At 55.4% G+C, this 17,102-nt stretch overlaps 1 protein-coding gene across 1 annotated transcript in view; it reads left to right on the top strand.

The window, feature by feature from the left end:
- The first annotated feature begins 562 nt into the window (after nt 1-562).
- TEAD4 (TEA domain transcription factor 4) overlaps nt 563-17,102 on the top strand; it is a 74,607-nt gene continuing 58,067 nt past the window's right edge. The window contains exons 1-2 of the mRNA XM_062195205.1: nt 563-622; nt 830-1,328. Coding sequence (XP_062051189.1) covers nt 563-622; nt 830-1,328 — 559 coding nt within the window. The remainder of the gene's footprint in view (nt 623-829; nt 1,329-17,102) is intronic.

Genomic DNA, 17,102 nt, shown 5'->3' with positions numbered 1-17,102 from the left:
GGTATCAAAACCTGCAGACGCTCCACAGAAATAGCGCTAGTGGTCTGTGCTCCGTGGTGGTGGTGGGGCGGGGGCGCTGCCGAGACCCTGTCTCTATCGCAGCCTTTGCGTGTGACTGAGCGGCAAGGTGACTCACCATTTAACAAACATACCAGAATCCCTCCCTCCACATGCGGGCTGCCGGCTTCAAAGCCTTCCCCCGGCAAGACTGGATACTGGGTCCAGTGCCGCAATCCCGTCTTTCGGAATACCTCTGGGGTAAACCACCTGCACACTTCCAGCCCGCCCGGGGAGCATTCCCTGCCTCCCCGTCTTCAGCATTCACTATGCACTTTTCCATCCCAGACACCATGCTGGTGCCGGGTGAAAGATAAGATAAATCAGACATTTGCCCCGTCTTCAAGGAAGTTTCTGTTTGGGAAAGGAGATAAGATCTGACCAGCACTGCAAAAACAAGGTTAGGGGATTATTGCTCCAGAAAGGGTTAGATTTGATTTTGGAGTGGGGGGTAGGGACCAAAAGCCCATGGGCCTCCGGTCTCCCGGCAGAGTGGCTACGTGACATGAGCGGGCTGGAGTTTGCTCTGGGGATGTGCGCCCAGGAGCGCGCGATTTCTCCCGCAGTTTGTTTAAAAGGCAGAGTCGCGCTTCAGGGTGCCGCTCCCCACCCCGGGACGCGGATTCCCCCCTCTGGCTGAGCCGGCGTCTGGGAGCAGCCCCCCAGACTCGCAGATGCGCTGAGTATTTATTCACTAACTGAACCCACCGGGCGGCTCGCGCCCCGCCACTCGGACCTCACAGGGCGCCCCCTCTCCGACTTGCACGCTCAGGGTAGCGGCAGGTTTGCGGACCCCTCCTCTCCCACCCCCAGCGGCCAGCGGGGAGCCCCGGCGGCGGCGGCGGAGCGGGCTCGCGGCGCGAGTGTCCTTCGATGGGAGCCGCGGGGAAGGGAGCAGCCCTTCCTGCGCGGCGGGCCCCCGCCCCCGCGACCCCGGCGGAGGGGACGGTGTCCCCTGCCTGGGACGCGGGGTCGAGCCCCGCCGCTCCAGCGCGGAGGCGGAGGGCGCGGCGTGGGCGAGGGGTCGGGCCGGCCCCCTCCCCCGCCCGCCGGCCCCGCCCCGCCGCCCCCTCGCGGGCGGCCCAGTCTCCTCCCCGCAGGGCCGGTGGTGGGGCCGCCACTCCCTCCGGCTGCCTCCCTCAGCCGCGCGCATCTCATTCCAGCCCTCATTCCGCGCATTCCAGGCGTCCTCCCCGCGAACTCCCGGCCAGCGGTGGGAGGGCCCGCAGCTCCCGGCTCCGCCGCCGCCGCCGCCGCCGCGTCCCCGTCAGGTGAGTGGCGCGGCCGCCCTCCCGGCCGCGCGCCCCCGCCGGCCCCGCCGCGGATCGCGGGCTTCCTGGCCGCTCCCGCTGGACTCACTCCGCCAGGGATCGGGATCCCCGTGCCTTCCCGTCAGTCCCGTTCTGGGAAGGCTCCTCCCTCAGCGCGCGCCGCTCGGCGCCCCGGGCCGCCGCCGCCTGCCCCTGCCCGCCGGCCGGCGCGGGGCCGGGCCGTCCCGGGCTCCGCCGAGCGCGACCGCGTGGGAGCTGGCGTGGCGCACGCACCCCGGCTTCCCCCGCACCCGGTGAGGCCGGGGAGCACGGCGGCCCGGGACTGTGCAGGAGTTTGCCGGAGGGCGGCCGGCGGGGCGGGAGCGACTCTCTCCGGAGCGAGACTGGAAAAGCCGCGCGCACGTGTCTGGGCAGTGGGGCAGACGCCAGGGATTCGCAGGGGGCGGGGGTCCAAGTTGCCGAAAGGACCGGAGAGAGAGGGCGCACCGAGAACGCGGCTCCAGAAAAGACCCCAGAGCGCGTTGACCCCTTTCTGCTGGGCCCTTTTTGGGCCTGGAAGACAGCGCTGGCGGAAGGTGTAGTGACTGTTCCACGGGGTGAGAAACTGTGAAGTTCGGTGATGGGGGCTGCTAGCAGACCAAAGGAGAACTGTGACCCAAACGCGCGCCTCTGTGCGCTTGCATGAGTGGGGAGAAGGGGGGTCCCCTGGCAGACTGGGGTTCACTGGCGAGCGAGTTCGTGGGCTGCCCTTCGGGGGTGCGGGTAACTCAGCGTGCCTCCCAGGTGTGCGCGTGTGTTGAACCTGAGCCACAGCGTGTGTCTGTCCCTGCTGGACTGTGGTGCGGTGTGTCTGAGCCAGGGGGCCGGTGGATTAGGTGTGTGTCTCCGCTCCTACTTGCCTGCACAGCCTGGGCGGAGACCACGTCTCTGGTTGTCCTGGCGTGCTTCAAGTGCATGGGAAATGAAACCAAGAGAAAAGTTTATTTCGGTGCAAAACATTTTCCCCCCTGAAATTCATGCATATTAAGGGCTCTTTTAAAGGTTCGTGGAAAAATGCATATTATGAAAAGATTGCTGGAATTCCAACTTTTTTTTTTTTTCTGTACTGAAATAAACTTACTTTTTAAAAATTCTTTTTTCCCCCATAAGCTTTTTGAAGCACAAGGATCTTTTGAGTGTGGTGTTAGAGTGTGTGGACCTCCAGGCTGCCTTCTTCTCCCTGGGGGACTGGCCAGAGGTAGGAGGAGAGCTGGCGACACCTGTCCCCTGCAGGCAGTTGTCCTGCCGGTGGGTGGACCCTGTTTGGTTGTTTTGTTTCTGCCTGTTGGAAGAACAAGCCGGGAAAAGGCTTAACTGTGCCTGTAGGTGATGGGCCTAGGGTGAGCTTGGGGGTATTTGTGGCGGTGGGCGCCAGGAGTTCCCTGACTCCTGGATGGTGCTTTCAGTTTGGTCCGTGGACAAGTATGTACAGATGTGTCCCAGCTCCTTGGAGCTGACCCGGCAATCGAGTGGGAGAATGGCTTGTTAGAACTTCCCAGAGGCCGCCACACTTTGCTTAGGGAATCCGGGGCCAGCCTGGGAGCGCATGGACCGTCTTGGGTTTGCCCCTGGTGTCCGGGAGACTGGCACAGGCATTGGCACGGGCAGACCCAACATCGCAGCTCATTCCCACAGCAAGCCGGGTGAAGCTCCTGTAAGGGCTCCTGCCTCTGTCCTGAGGACGTAGAAGCAGGGAAACGCCACACACCTGTCACACCTGCCCAGGTGGCTGGTCTAAAAGCAGCTTTGATGATGCTGCGTGGGTACAGGGTCAGACAGACCTGGGTGCAAATCATGACAGTCACTCGGTGCCTCTGAGGCACTCAGGCTGTTTCCTGGTGCATAGAGTGGCGGCAGGAGAGCTCAGATACCCGTGTGGAAGGCTGGCTGTGAATCCAGTGTTCGCAGGGCACCCACCAGCGGAGTGCCCCTGAACCCCGAACCCCGCCCTGCTTCCTGGGCTTCCTCAGCTGGTTCAGCGAGGAGCCTCTTTATTTTCCTAGGGATTAGTGTTTTTCCGATTAGCGGTTCTCTGAACACTGCTTGAGAAACTGCCCTGTTATTTGCCCTGTTCTTTATTCTGTTCCTTGACCGGCCTGAATGGAGCATTTAGTATGAGCCGGGCCCTGCACCTGTGTGTTCTTTCTTTATCCTGAAGGGAGCTGGTGCTGGGGTGCGTGCGTGTGTGTGTGTGTGTGTCTGTCTGTCTGTCGCTTGGTCACTGGAAACAGAATCCCCAGCTCCTGGGTTCGAATTCTGATTGGGGAGAAAGTGCATCCAACTCCCTCATTTTAAAGGGGAAGGCAAGGCCCCCTACAGGGGCACTGGGGGCTGGCTGGAGCCTCTGCTTTTCACTTTGCATTCTGACATTTGCATTGCTGCACCGTGGACCCCGGCTCTCAGACACCCTCCCACACCTCCCCAGCCCCCTTCATCCAAGGTGGAGGCTGGAGCAGTCTGCCTTGGGCGGAGTCCACCATCCTGTGGCTCAGAGCAGGTTGTTAGGAGGTGGAAGTGCCCTCCCCGGTCACAGGGCTGCTGGGAAGGAGCCGTTTTCCTGTAGAATCCGAGCATGCAGGGGTGCAGGGGTCCCCGTGAGCTCTGTAAAGCACATAAAGCACACCCTCGCTCTCCCACTCTGGGTGGCCGAGGGGGTCTCCCTGTCTTTGCAGATCTCCTGGGCGTGCAAAGGTCGAAGCCGCCTCTGGCCTCTGTTCTGGAGTGTTCACCATCACAAAGCAGTGTCTATTGCCAGGCCTGTGGGTCCCGTTCCTCCTCCCCAGGGGAGGTGGAGGATGCTGGTCCCCCCCCCCCCCCCCCCCCCGCGGTGGTCCTTGCCTGAGGCCAGTCTTGGGGCTGCTGGAGAGTCAGGCCTGGAAGGGCGGCTTTCCCTTGCTGCTTCCTCTGCCCCCATGGCCTTTGTTGGCCCGGGGTTGGGACGACACAGCTCTGAAATTGGAGCTGAACAGCTGCTCTCCAGCACTGCCCCCCACCCGCACCCCCAGGCTGGGCGGCCAGCCCAGGGGCCCAGGTGGAAGTGGGGGCAGGGCGGGCAGGGCTGGGAGCACAGGAGCTCCAGCTCCCAGGTTCTAACTCCAGTCCCACCTTGACCTCTGCTGAAATGACCCTTCGCTTGCTTTTGGCTTGGGGAGAGTCTAACCACACCTGTGTGCTGTGGCCCCATGGCCCTGCTGGGCACTGGATCTTCGGGTGGGAGAATGTCCGCTGCAACTGCAGCTTCTCCTGTGTGCGGCTGGGTCTCCCTGCGTTTCTCCCACGCAGGCTCCGGGAAGAGGCTGGAGGTTGGGCCAGGCTCCCTGGAGTGTGGGCTAGTGCCTTGGCAGGACAGGCGGGCCCCCATGGGTGGGGACTTGGCTTCCTTTGACCCAAACTTCGCGGGAACAATGGACTTCAGAGGAGTCACCAGGCACAGGAAATGGGAGCTGTGCTAAGGCCGGGGTGACCCTCCTGGGGGATGGGATTGCATATCCGGTCGAGAGTTGTGGGCAGTGCAAAGGGCACGGGGAGGGGCTGGTGACACACAGGGTGGGCCTCTGGGGTGGGGCTCTCCTCCTAAGGGGGCTGTTGACTCACAGTGAAACCTGAGCCTACCGTTTGAAAGCCCTCTGTTGTGCTTTGTGTCTCTGGAGTAGAGGACTGTGGCTGCCAGCCTCACTTCCACCGGGCTCACCCCTGCCAGAACTGTCTTCCCCTTCCCTTTGAGCCCCTGAGATGCCTCCGTGAATGGCCCTGACCAGGGAAAAAGGCCTGACTTCCATCCGGGCAGGGAGCCCTGAGTGTTAGTGCTGGGGAGGCAGTATAGTTCAGCAGGCAGAGCTCTAGGTGGGGAGGCAGCAAGTCTGGGTTGGCAGGACAAGGTGAAGGGATTTCTCATGTCTTCAGCCATGGTCAGGGCGAGACAGCAGGTGGTAGAATGTTCTGGGTGGGAGGACTCACCCTACCTTCTTCTTGGTCAGGAGCACAGCAGACTTTTGGGGGAAGTGAGTGTCAGACCTCAGGAGTCCTCTTCCTGCGTTCAGATTGCCAGGTTCTCACAGCCAGGACCTGGGAGGAGTGTGGGGGTGACAATGAGCAGTGCACTGCTGATTTGTCCTTTCTTCCAGGGACAAGAGGGTGAGGTCCTAGAAATGGCAGACAGAAGCCTCTTAGGACCCCCTTGCCCAGTTCTAGGTGATTTTTGTTTGCTTTCCAAAGATTTTTTTTTTTATTATTATTATTTGAAAGACAGAGTTAGAGAGAGAGAGAGAGAGAGAGAGAGCACTTCCATCTGCTAGTTCACTCTCCAAATGGCCACAACAGCCAAAATCTAGGCCAGGCTCAAGCCAGGAGCCCGGAGCTCCATCTTGGTCTCCAACATGGGTGGCAGGGGCCTAAGCACTTGGGTCATCTCTCGCTGCTTTGCCAAGCGCATTAGCAGGGAGCTGGATCAGAAGTGGAGCAGCAGGGACTGAAACTGCTCTAGTGGGATGCCAGCACCCTGCCACCCAAGTGGGAGACTCAGGTGGAGTTTTTGGCTGCTGGCTTCCACCTGGTCTAGCTCTGGCTGTCGCCAGCATTCAGAGTGAACCAACAGATGGAAGATCTCTCTTTTCTCTTTTTTTTTAATTTTTGACAGGCAGAGTGGACAGTGAGAGAGAGAGAGAGAGACAGAGAGAAAGGTCTTCTTTGCTGTTGGTTCACCCTCCAATGGCCGCCGCGGCCGGCGCACCGCGGCCAGCACACCGCGCTGATCCCAAGGCAGCAGCCAGGTGCTTCTCCTGGTCTCCCATGGGGTGCAGGGCCCAAGCACTTGGGCCATCCTCCTGCATTCCCGGACCATAGCAGAAAGCTAGCCTGGAAGAGGGGCAACTGAGACAGAATCCGGTGCCCCGACCGGGACTAGAACCCGGTGTGCCGGCGCCGCAAGGCAGAGAATTAGCCTGTTGAGCCACGGCGCCGGCCTCTCTTTTCTCTTAAAAAAAAAAAAAAAAAAAAAAAAAAAGCTCAGTGTTTTTTCAAAAAAAAGGGGAAAAGAAAAACCTTAGTCCACAATACTCTGTGGCGCTGGTTTTGAAAGGGAGCAGACGCGTCATGCCTTACCATTGCTGTGAGTATGTCAGTAGTGGCTGGAGGAGGAAGTGTCCCTGCCTGTGAAGGGGAGCTGACTCTCATGTCCAGAAGGCAGACCAGGCCCTCTGCAGCAATGGCAGACTAGTCTGATCTGATCTGTCTCATTATGGAGCGCTGCACCGAACTGCAGGATTTCATTGTGTAGGACTCCTTAGGAGTGCTTTGGAGGAGGTCTCCCTGCGTGGGGTAGGAAATTGGACAAGGTGAGCTCTGGGGCCTCTCTGCTTCCTCACAGGGTCTGTGATCCTGGGTGTCAGGGTCCTCACACGTTAGCATGTGGGATTTGCACTAGATGGTGTGCAAGGTCTTTTCCTGCCTTAACCTTCTGGGCTTGCTCCTGGGGGGAGGTAAAGAGCTAAGCTGTCCCTGAAGCTGACGGCAAGGCAGGGAGAGGGCCAGTGTCCCGGGAGCTGGAGGAGAAGGGGACGTGTGACTCACATCAGAATGAATGGGCAGGTGTGAGGGACAGGCTGCACCCTGGTTCTGCCCTGAGGCCGGGGGATGAGGAGAGTGAGCCCAGCGGGGAGCAGAAGCTATGACCACAGGCGCTAGTGGAGGGGTGCTGTGCAGCAGAAGCGTAATGTGAGCCAGGAAGGGGGACTGTTCAGTTACCCAGGAGCCACAAAGTAAAAAGAAACTGCTAAGATGAATCGTATTATTCACACTTTACTGAACCTATCATGCCTATAATATTTTAGCATGTAATCAATAGTGAAAACTATTGATGAGGGAGTTTACCTTTCCCCCTGCAGAGTGTTGAAATCCAGTTTATATTTCACACATGACAGAAATTTCAGTTCAGACTAGCCACATTTCCAGTGCTCGTGTGGGGCTACTGATCTTGTGTGGACAGTGCCTGCCTGGGTTTGAGTCCCTGTCCTGCCACTGACCGGCTGGGTAACCTTGAGTGAGTTATCTACCTACAGAGTGTCTCAGTTTCTCTCTCCGCAAAGTGGGCATAATAATATGAGGATGCTTCAAAAAGTTTGTGGAAAATGAAATTAAGAGATAAGCTGTTAATCCTCTGCCTGCAGTGCTGGCATCCCATATGGGCATTGGTTCTAGTCCCAGTTGTTTCTCTTCCTATCCAGCTCTTTGCTATGGCCTGGGAAAGCAGTAGAAGATGGCCCAAGTGCTTGGACCTCTGCATCCATGTGGGAGATGCAGAAGAAGCTCCTGGCTCCTGGCTTCGGACTGGCTCAACTCCGGCTGTTGCAGCCATTTGGGGAGTGAACCAGCGGATAGAAGACCTTTCTCTCTCTCCCTCTCACTGTCTGTAGCTCTGCTTCTCAAATAAATAAATTAAATCTTTAAAAGTAAATAAATAAGAGATAAGTTTGTTTTGGTGCCCCCCCCCCCCAAATAAAAATCTATGCATTCTTTTTTTAAGGCTTTATTTATTTATTTGAAAGTCAGAGTTACACAGAGAGAGAAGGAGAGGCAGAGAGAGAGGTTTTTTATCGCTGGTTTATTCCTCAAATGGCTGCAATGGCCAGAGCTGGGCTGATCCAAAACCAGGGGCCAGGAGCATCTTTCAGGTCTCCCATGAGGGTGCAGGGGACCAAGGACTTGGGCCATCTTCTACTGCTTTCCCAGGCCATAGCAGAGAGCTGGATCAGAAGAGGAACAGCTGGGAATCGAACTGGCGCCCGTATGGGATGCCGGCACTGCAGGTGGCAGCTTTACCTGCTATGCCACAGCATCGGCCCCAGCATTCTCCATAGTATACATTTATTTTTATTTGTTTGAAAGGCAGCATTAGAGAGAGAGGGAGAAACAGAGACAGATAGATCTCCCATCTGCTGGTTTTTCTCTCAGACAGCCACAACTACCAGGATTGAGCCAGGCTGAAGCCAGGAGCCCAGAACTCTATGCAGGGACCCAAGTACTTGGACTGTCTGCTGCTGCTTTCCCAAGTGTATTAGCAGGAAGCTGGGTCCGAAGTGGAGCAGAAGGGACTCGAACCAGCACTCTGGTATAGGATGCCAGTGTCCCAGGCAGTGGCTTAGCTTCCTATACCACAATGCCAGCCCCTCTGTGAACTGTTTGAAGAGCTTTTGTATTCCTGGGCTTCAAAATTTCTTGCACCAAAATAAACGTCTTTTTTTTTTTTTTTTTAAGATTTATTTATTTATTAGAGAGGTAAAGTTCAGATAGAGGGAGAGACAGAGTGAGGTCTTCCATCTGCTGGTTCACTCTCTAAATGGCCGTAGCAGCTGAAGCTGGGCCGATCTGAAGCCAGGAGCCAGGAGCTTCTGAGTCTCCCACTTGGGTGCAGGGGACCAAGCACTTGGGCCATCTTGTGTTGCTTTCCCAGGAGCATTAGCAGGGAGTTGGAATGGAAGTGGAGCAGCCAGGACTCAAAACTGGCACCCATATGGGATGTTGGCATCTCAGGTGGAGGCTTTCCCTGTGAAGCCACAACTCCGGCTCTACAGGTGGTTCTTCACAGTGGACAAGCTGGAATTTGTAAGCAGGAGGGGCTCGCGATGTGCTAGGAAAACGCCATCATGGAGTGGCCCTGTAAAGGTAGCGGTAGGCTGTGCCTATACGACAGTGGTTCTGCATCATGAATTAACTCCTGATAGTCTTATTGCTGCCGAGAGGGTTTGCCCTCTGGAAGTGAGATGACAACACCCTGATCGGGACAGTGGCTCCGCTCCTGAAGCAGGTGTGTCCTGAGCATCTGCCTGGGGCTTGGAACTGTACTGCACCCTCAGAAATGTGCATCGTAAACTGTGTGACATCATGTTGGGATGGGTGGTGGGGTCGCTTCCAGCTCTTAGAAGTTTGAGCAATAGGTGTGCTGCTTTTACAAGAGGAAAAGCGAAGCTGCCATTCCCTGCTCAGGACACTGCCCAGGTCTCTCTCGGCATCCGGCCCCTCTGCTTGCAGCTGGCCTCTGCCAGCCCACAGCAATCTCAGTGCACACTGGGTGCCTAGCACTGTGCTAGGTACAGTGTGTATGTGGGGGGGTATGGATGGAAGGCATGGTTGCCGCCCTCAAGGAGCTTGCTTTTCAGTGGGCAAGGCGCACTGAACAGCTAACAGTAACCTGGGAGGCAAGGACTCATTGGTGGCGCAGAGTGCTGTGAGGTCCCTGGTAACCGGTGATTCCTTCTAATGGGGGTGGTCAGGGAAGGCTTTAAGGAGGAGGAGGAGGCACTGGAACTGGGTTTGAGGATGGATAATATATATATTTTAAAATTTATTTTATTTATTTGAAAGGCAGAGTTACAGAGAGGGAGAGACAGAGGGATCTTCCCTCTGCTGGTACACTCCCTAAATGGCCACAGCAGCCAGGGCTAGACCAGGCCAGAGCCAGGAGCTTCTTCTGGGTCTCCCATGTGGGTGCAGGGCCCCAAAAACTTGGGCCATTTTTTGTTGCTTTCCCACGTGCATTAGCAGAGAGCTGAATCAGAAGTGGAGCAGCTGAGACTCATGCTGGCACTGCGGACAGTGGCTTAACCCTTTGTGCCACTGCACTGGCCTCCTGGTAGTCAGGATTTTGATAGCAGGAGGTGTGTATGTAACAGAGAGGGACATAGAGACAGACAGAGAAATATCTGAAAAGACACATACACACAGTACAGTGGCTGAAGGCAGTGTGCCTGCACACCGTATCAGAGTTGCCATTTGGAAAGAGAACTCATGGATGGAGGATCTCTCTGTCTCTGTCATTCTGCCTTTCAAATAAAAGAGAGAGAGAGCTCTTCCATCCTCTGGGTCAGTCTCCAAATGGCCACAGTGGCCCTGGCTGAAGCAAGTAGCCAGGAACTCCATCCAGGTCTCCTGTGTACGTGGCAGGGGCCCAAGCACCTGGGACATGTCCCAGCACTCTTCCAGGGGTGTTCACAGGGAGCAGGATTGGAATTAGAGCAGCTGGGACTTGAACCGGCGCTCTGGTACAGGATGTGGGCATCACAGGCAGGGACTGACCGGCTGTGCCACAACACTAGCCCCAGTACATACAGCTTTTAAAAAAATCTAAGAAGAGAAGATGAGGCAACTTAATGAGGGGAGATAACCTGGTTTTATGTCTGAGGTGGGTTTGAGTTGGGTTCTAAGGGCAGGATACGGACTTATTTTTAATTAGTTTTAATTTCCGAATAGCAAAATGTCCTCTCGTGGGGTCTGACAAACGTGTGGAGTCATGTGTTCACCACCACAGCCAAGGGACGAGCCGTTGCGTCTTCCCCAACACTTCCTGCCTACTGCTGCCACTTGCAGACTGTCCCCCAGCATGCTTAGCCCCTGGAGACATTGCTGTGTTCTCCTGTCCTGTAGCTGTGCCTTTCCCAGCATGCCCTGTCAGTGGAACCGTACGTGGCGTAGCTTTTGAGTCGTGCATCATCCTTGATCTCTCTGCCCTTAGCTTGTCCCTTTTGCTTGCTGAGCCGTGTCCCACTGCCTGCAGGTCCCCCAGTGGGCTTCTCCTGCACAGGTTAGAGGCCACTGGGGCTGCTTCTAGCCTCCCAGTGATGAATAAAGCTGCACAAACCTCCACGTACAGGGTTTTGTGTGAACATAGTCTTTCTCTTGCGTAAATACCTAGGAGTGGGACTGCCAGCTCATATGATACCTGCGTGTTTAGTGTCTTAAGAAATGGCCAAATTGTTTGCCTGATTTCTAAAAGGTACTATTTTGCATTCCCATGAGCAAAGTATGAGGTTCCCCCACTCCCACATCCTCACCAGTGCCTGGTGATGTTGTCAGGGTTATTTTCCTGCCTAACTAATAGGTGTGCAGTGGAATCTCATTGTGATTTTTAATTTGCATTTCCCTAATGACTAGTGATGTTAAGTATGCTCTCGTAAGCTCATGTTGGCTAACTTCTTTAGAGAAACGCCTGTCCAAGGTTTTTACCCATTTTTGTTTTCCCTTTTGATTGTTTGGAGAGTTCTTTAATATTCTGGGTAGAAGTCCTGTGTTGGATGTGTGATGCACAAATCTGGGGAGAGCATTCACTGAAGGAGGAGACCTGCCAAAGAAGAAGATGGGTGGGAGGGATTCGGAGAGCAAGGAAGGAGTTTTGTGTTTGAGCCTTGGCCTGCCTTCAAGGGCAAAGGTGGGATGAGTGATGGGGAGTGGGTAGACCTGGAGAAAGGGCTATGGGGAGGAATGGAAGGGGCTATGAAAAAGGGGAGGAGCTGTGAAGTTCAGTTCCCGGCTTGGCACTTGCCCTAGATCACAGTTCAGAATTAGAGGCAGAGCTGGACATCTTCCCCTACTGATCAGCTACACTGGCCCACTCCTCAAGGTCTCCTGGGCCAGGCTGGGCCAGCCCAACCTGGAAAACAAATGCTGGTGCTGCAGCCTGGGTTTCAGCCATTTACATGGCCTTGTTTTCAAACTGGATGACCACGCGTTCTGGAATGGGAGTGGAGTGGTTGTTGGACCTGCAGGGGTAGGCCACTGGGTGTGTGGCTGGTGCAAGAAGTCCATGGGGGTGAGTCTTCTGGGTCAGGGTGGGTCCTCTGTGATGGTGACCTCAGCCTAGGGCCTAAGAGCTTTGGGGGCATGAGCAGAACTTTGAGCATTTCAGTTCTCATCCCGATCCCTGTCCAGGCAGGCTGGGCCCTCTGCCTCGTGTCCAAGCTCAGTGCAGCCTGGCCCACTCCTGTGTGCCGAGAGCTGGGGTCTTGTCCAGATGCTGGAGTCTTGGTTCTTCCCAGGGAGGTGGTGATGGCCCGGAGCTGGAGAGTGGGGCCGAGCCAAAGAGTCCTGGTTCCCTGGAGCTATAGCTGAGCCCTGTGTGCTCCCATAGGGTCGTTCCCCAGTGCTCAGTGCCCCTCACCATCTCCTTTTTCCTGAGCAAAAGGTGCATCTGAGCCAGTCCCCTGGTGCCTTAGCTGCGGGGGGGCACCTGGTTTGAGCTTTACCTCTGGTGGTTCAGGGCAAGCCCCTCCCCCTGGCTGAGCGTCTGATGGGTGCCCCAGGCAGGTGTGTTCTGTCAGTGCCCTGGGGCGGCGGGGGAGGGGGTTGCCACTTGATGGGATTCCATGGCAAAGACTCCTTAGGTAAATCATCTGCTTTGAGATATGACTTGTCCTGGGACAGGCCTACTTAAAGTGAAGCCAGCTGGTTTGGTTCAGTTCTTCTGCTGTCAAAGTGCTTTCGTGAATTTTGCTTTATTTTACAACCCTGAAGGAAAACCCCAAGAGGAAAAGAATAGAAGACTTATTCTCCCTACATTGGGCCAGAGGGAAGGCTTTATTTAATTTCTGTTTATATATTCAAGAGACAGAGAGAGAGAGAGAACTGCCATCGTCTGGTTCACTGCCCAAATGCCTGTAATGGCCAAGACTGCACTGGGACCAATGCTGGGAGCCAGGAATTCAATCCAGGTCTCCTCGTGGTGGCAGGAACTCAGTTTAGGCATCAGCACTTCCTCCCAGGGTCTGCATTTATAAAAATGCTGGAGTCTGGAGCCAGAGTTGGGTGTTGTCGGACCCAGGCACTTTGATGTGGGATGTGGGTGTCTTAACCACTAAGCCAAACACCTGCCCTTTATTTCTTTTTGAGGCAGCTTACCCTGCGGCACCACAACGCTGGCCCCCTTCTCTATAGTTTTGCCTTTTCCAGAATATCATGTATGCTCAGCTTTTTTAAAGACTTATTTATTTGAGAGGCAGAGTTACAGACAGAGAGGGAGAGACACACAGAGAGAGGTCTTCCATTTACTGGTTTGTTCCCCAAATGGCTGCAACAGCCTGAGCTGGGCCAATCCTAAGCCAGGAGCCAGGAACTTCTTCCTAGTCTCCCACATGGGTGGCAGGAGCTCAAGCACTTGGGCCATCTTCCACTGCTTTCCCAGGTCATAAGCAGAGTGTTGGATTGGAAGTGGACCAGTCGGGACTCATAGCGGCCATAAGGGATGTGGGCACCGCAGGCAGAAGCTTAACCTACCACAGCACGGCACGGTACCCGCCCCCACCTTCTCTGTTTTGCAAATGTGAGCACTGAGGTCCAGAGATTGTAAGTAACTGGCTCGAGGGATGTTGTGAGTCTATGGTAAGGCTGAGCTGGAAACCTGGTTTGCCTGCCTTCTGCAGCTCTGTTCCGAGGGGCCTGTGTGCCAGGCTGAGGCCTAGTGCCTGTTCCATCACAGCTTTGTCACTCCCTTTCTGGGCCCCAGGACAGGCAGCTGAGGGGCAGCAGGGGATGGAGGGGCACTGACACCCGCTTGCTGTGACCTGCTTCCTGGATGTGTGGGGCTGGGCCTGCAGACACCCACACCCCTGCTGCTGGAACCTGGGAATGCCCTCCCCGACGCTGGCACGCTGGAGCCTGGGGCCTGTAGCCCCTTAGGAATCTTACCTCCCTTCCGGTCTCTTCTCCAGCTGCCTTGCCCACTTGACTGCCCGCCTGGCCGCCCGCAGTGGGCTCTCCACTGTTTGCTCCTCTGCCCTCTGTTGCCTTTTGTTCCTCCTGCCCCACTGTTTTCCATTGCCTCCTGCAGCCCTAGTTGCTTGCCAGCCATTGTCCCCACACAGCAAGGATCTGAGTGTGCAAGGAGCCCTTGTGCGTGCCAGCCCAGCCCACGACTTAGGACTGAGTCAGATCCTCACTCCACAAGGAGATAATCTTTCTCCGCTTGGATTTATCTGGGAGAACCCTGAGGCTTAGAGAGGCCCAGGCCCTGACTGCAGGGCCAACGACTGAGTCGCTATGACATGGCACCTCTCCCCTTCCTTCCCTGTTTCTTTTGAGCAAGCAATGCTGAAAGATTCTGGCGCTCGCTCTCTCTCTCTTTTATATTTATTTATTTATTTGAAAGGCAGCATTACAGAGAGGCAGAAGCAGAGAGAGGTCTTCCATCTGCTGGTCCACTCCCCAAATGGCCACAATGGCCGGAGCTGGGCTGAACTGTAGCCAGGAGCCAGGAGTTTCCCCCGGGTCTCTCATGTCAGTGCAGGGGCCCAAGGACTTGGACCATCTTCTACTGCTTTCCCAGGCCATAGTAGAGAGCTGGATTGGAAATGGAGCAGCCAGGACTCAAACCGGTGTCCATATGGGATGCCGGCACTACAGGCAGAGGCTTTATCTGCTATGCCAGAGCTGGCCCCGCTGACTTTTGTTCCAGCATATCCTTACCCTGGGGAGGATCGAGAAGGATCTTCCATCCCCTTACCGTCTCCCTCTCACTGCCCTCCCCACCCCCCTGCTCCCCCTTCTCCCGTCAAGCACAGGGAGAAGGATGTCTTCCCACTGAAGCTGAGCAAGGGCACTGTGGGACAGGTCTCCCCACTGTTCGAGAGGCGAGGGAGCAGAAGCTCTGGGGCAGTTCAAGTTGCTGAAGCCACGTAGCTTCACGTGGCTCTCAGGTGCTCCAACTTGGGAGCTTCTCTGAAGTATACCGTGGGTGATGCTGTGCCTCCCTGGAGAGGGAGGGCGCCAGGACGGGAGTGACCCTGCCATTGGGACACTAGGTTTTTCTTGGTTTTGTTATTGTTAGTGGATTTTGTTTTTGTTTACTTATTTTGAAATGTAGAGAGAGACAGAGGGTGCTCCCATCTGTTCCTTGCTCTCCAAATGCCCTCCACAGCCTGGGCTGGACTTGACTGAAACCAGGAACCAGAAACCCAATCCAAGTCTCCCATGTAGGTGGGGGCCCAACCACTTGAGCCGTCACCTGCTGCCTCCCAGGGTATTCATGAACAGGAAGCTGGACTCCAGAACAGAACTGGGCCTTGCACCTGGGCACTGCGGTACTGGTCCAGCTCCGCCCGTTGCGGCTGTCTGGGGCGTGAGCCAGCAGATGGAAGACCTCTCCATCTCTCCCTCTCTGTAACTCTGCCTCTCAAGTAAATAAATAAATCTTTATTTATTTATTTTTTTAAATTACAGTCTTTTATGTGCTTGAACATAGCACATTTTTGTGTGTGTGTGTTTTTAAAGATTTACTTATTGAAAGTCAGAGTTAGGCCGGCGCCGTGGCTCAACAGGCTAATCCTCCACCTTGCGGCACCGGCACACCGGGTTCTAGTCCCGGTTGGGGTGCCGGATTCTATCCCGGTTGCCCCTCTTCCAGGCCAGCTCTCTGCTATGGCCCGGGAAGGCAGTGGAGGATGGCCCAAGTGCTTGGGCCCTGCACCCGCATGGGAGACCAGGAGAAGCACCTGGCTCCTGGCTTAGGATCAGTGCGATGCGCCGGCCGCAGCGGTCATTGGAGGGTGAACCAACGGCAAAAAGGAAGACCTTTCTTTCTGTCTCTGTCTCTCTCACTATCCACTCTGCCTGTCAAAAAAAAAAAAAAAAAAAAAAAAAAGAGTTACACAGAGAAAGAAGGAGAGGCAGAGAGAGAGAGAGAGAGAGGTCTTCCATCTGCGGGTTCACTCCCCGACTGGTCGCAACAGCCGGAGCTGCGCCAATCCAAAGCCAGGAGCCAAGAGCTTCTTTTGGGTCTCCCACATGAATGCAGGGGCCTTAAGGACTTGGGCCATCTTCTATTGCTTTCCCAGGCCATAGCAGAGAGCTGGATTGGAAGTGGACCATCTGGGACTCGAACCGGTACCCATATGGGATGCCGGCACTGCAGACAGCGGCTTTACCCATTATACTACAGCACCGGCCCCTAACTAAATCTTTAAAAAAAATATTTTGAAATCCATGCATTCAAGAGGTCCTCAACATTCATAGAAAATACAATTTACAAAAAAACTATTTTTGCTCTAAAATAAACTTATCTCTAAAAAAAACATTTTTGCTCTAAAATAAACTTATCTCTTAGTTCCACTTACCCATGGAATTTTAAAAAGATTTATTTATTTATTTGAAAGGCAGAGCAACAGATAAGAGGGAGGGAGAGATGTGGAAAGAGAGAGAGGTCTTCCATCTGCTGGTTCATTCCCCAGATGGCTGCAACAGCCCAGTCTGGGCCAGGCTGAAGCTAGGAGACAGGAACTTCCAGGTCTCCCACCTAGGAGCAGGGGCCCAAGTACTGGGGCCACGTTCTGCTGCCTTCCCAGGTACATTAGCAGGGAGCTGAATTAGAAGCAGAGCAGCTGGGACTTGAACTAACACTCTTCATATGGAATGCAGACACAATTGGCAGCTTAACCTACAATGCCAGCCCCTCCGAATTTTTTGAAGTAATCGTGTACATTTACCATGTTGTAAAGCCTCACTGCCCTCCGTCTTTTCATCATCCCAAACGGCTCATCAAACAGTAACTCCCCAGCTGCCTTCTTCCCAGGAAGCATTATTCTGCGTTCTGTGAGTCTGCCTCTCCTAGGTGCTTGGTGTGAGTGTCTGGCTTCTTTCACTTAAAATCCTATCCTCAAGCTGGCGCCGCGGCTCACTAGGCTAATCCTCCGCCTTGCGGCGCCGGCACACCGGGTTCTAGTCCCGGTCGGGGCACCGATCCTGTCCCGGTTGCCCCTCTTCCAGGCCAGCTCTCTGCTGTGGCCAGGGAGTGCAGTGGAGGATGGCCCAAGTCCTTGGGCCCTGCACCCCATGGGAGACCAGGAGAAGCACCTGGCTCCTGCCATCGGATCAGCGCGGTGCGCCAGCCGCAGTGCGCTACCGCGGCGGCCATTGGAGGGTGAACCAACGGCAAAAGGAAGACCTTTCTCTCTGTCTCTCTCTCACTGTCCACTCTGC

This window comes from Lepus europaeus, chromosome 6 (assembly GCF_033115175.1).
Source record: "Lepus europaeus isolate LE1 chromosome 6, mLepTim1.pri, whole genome shotgun sequence".
Lineage (NCBI taxonomy): Eukaryota > Metazoa > Chordata > Mammalia > Lagomorpha > Leporidae > Lepus > Lepus europaeus.
Note: the sequence above shows the minus strand (reverse complement) of the source record. Positions and strands in the feature narration are given on the sequence as shown.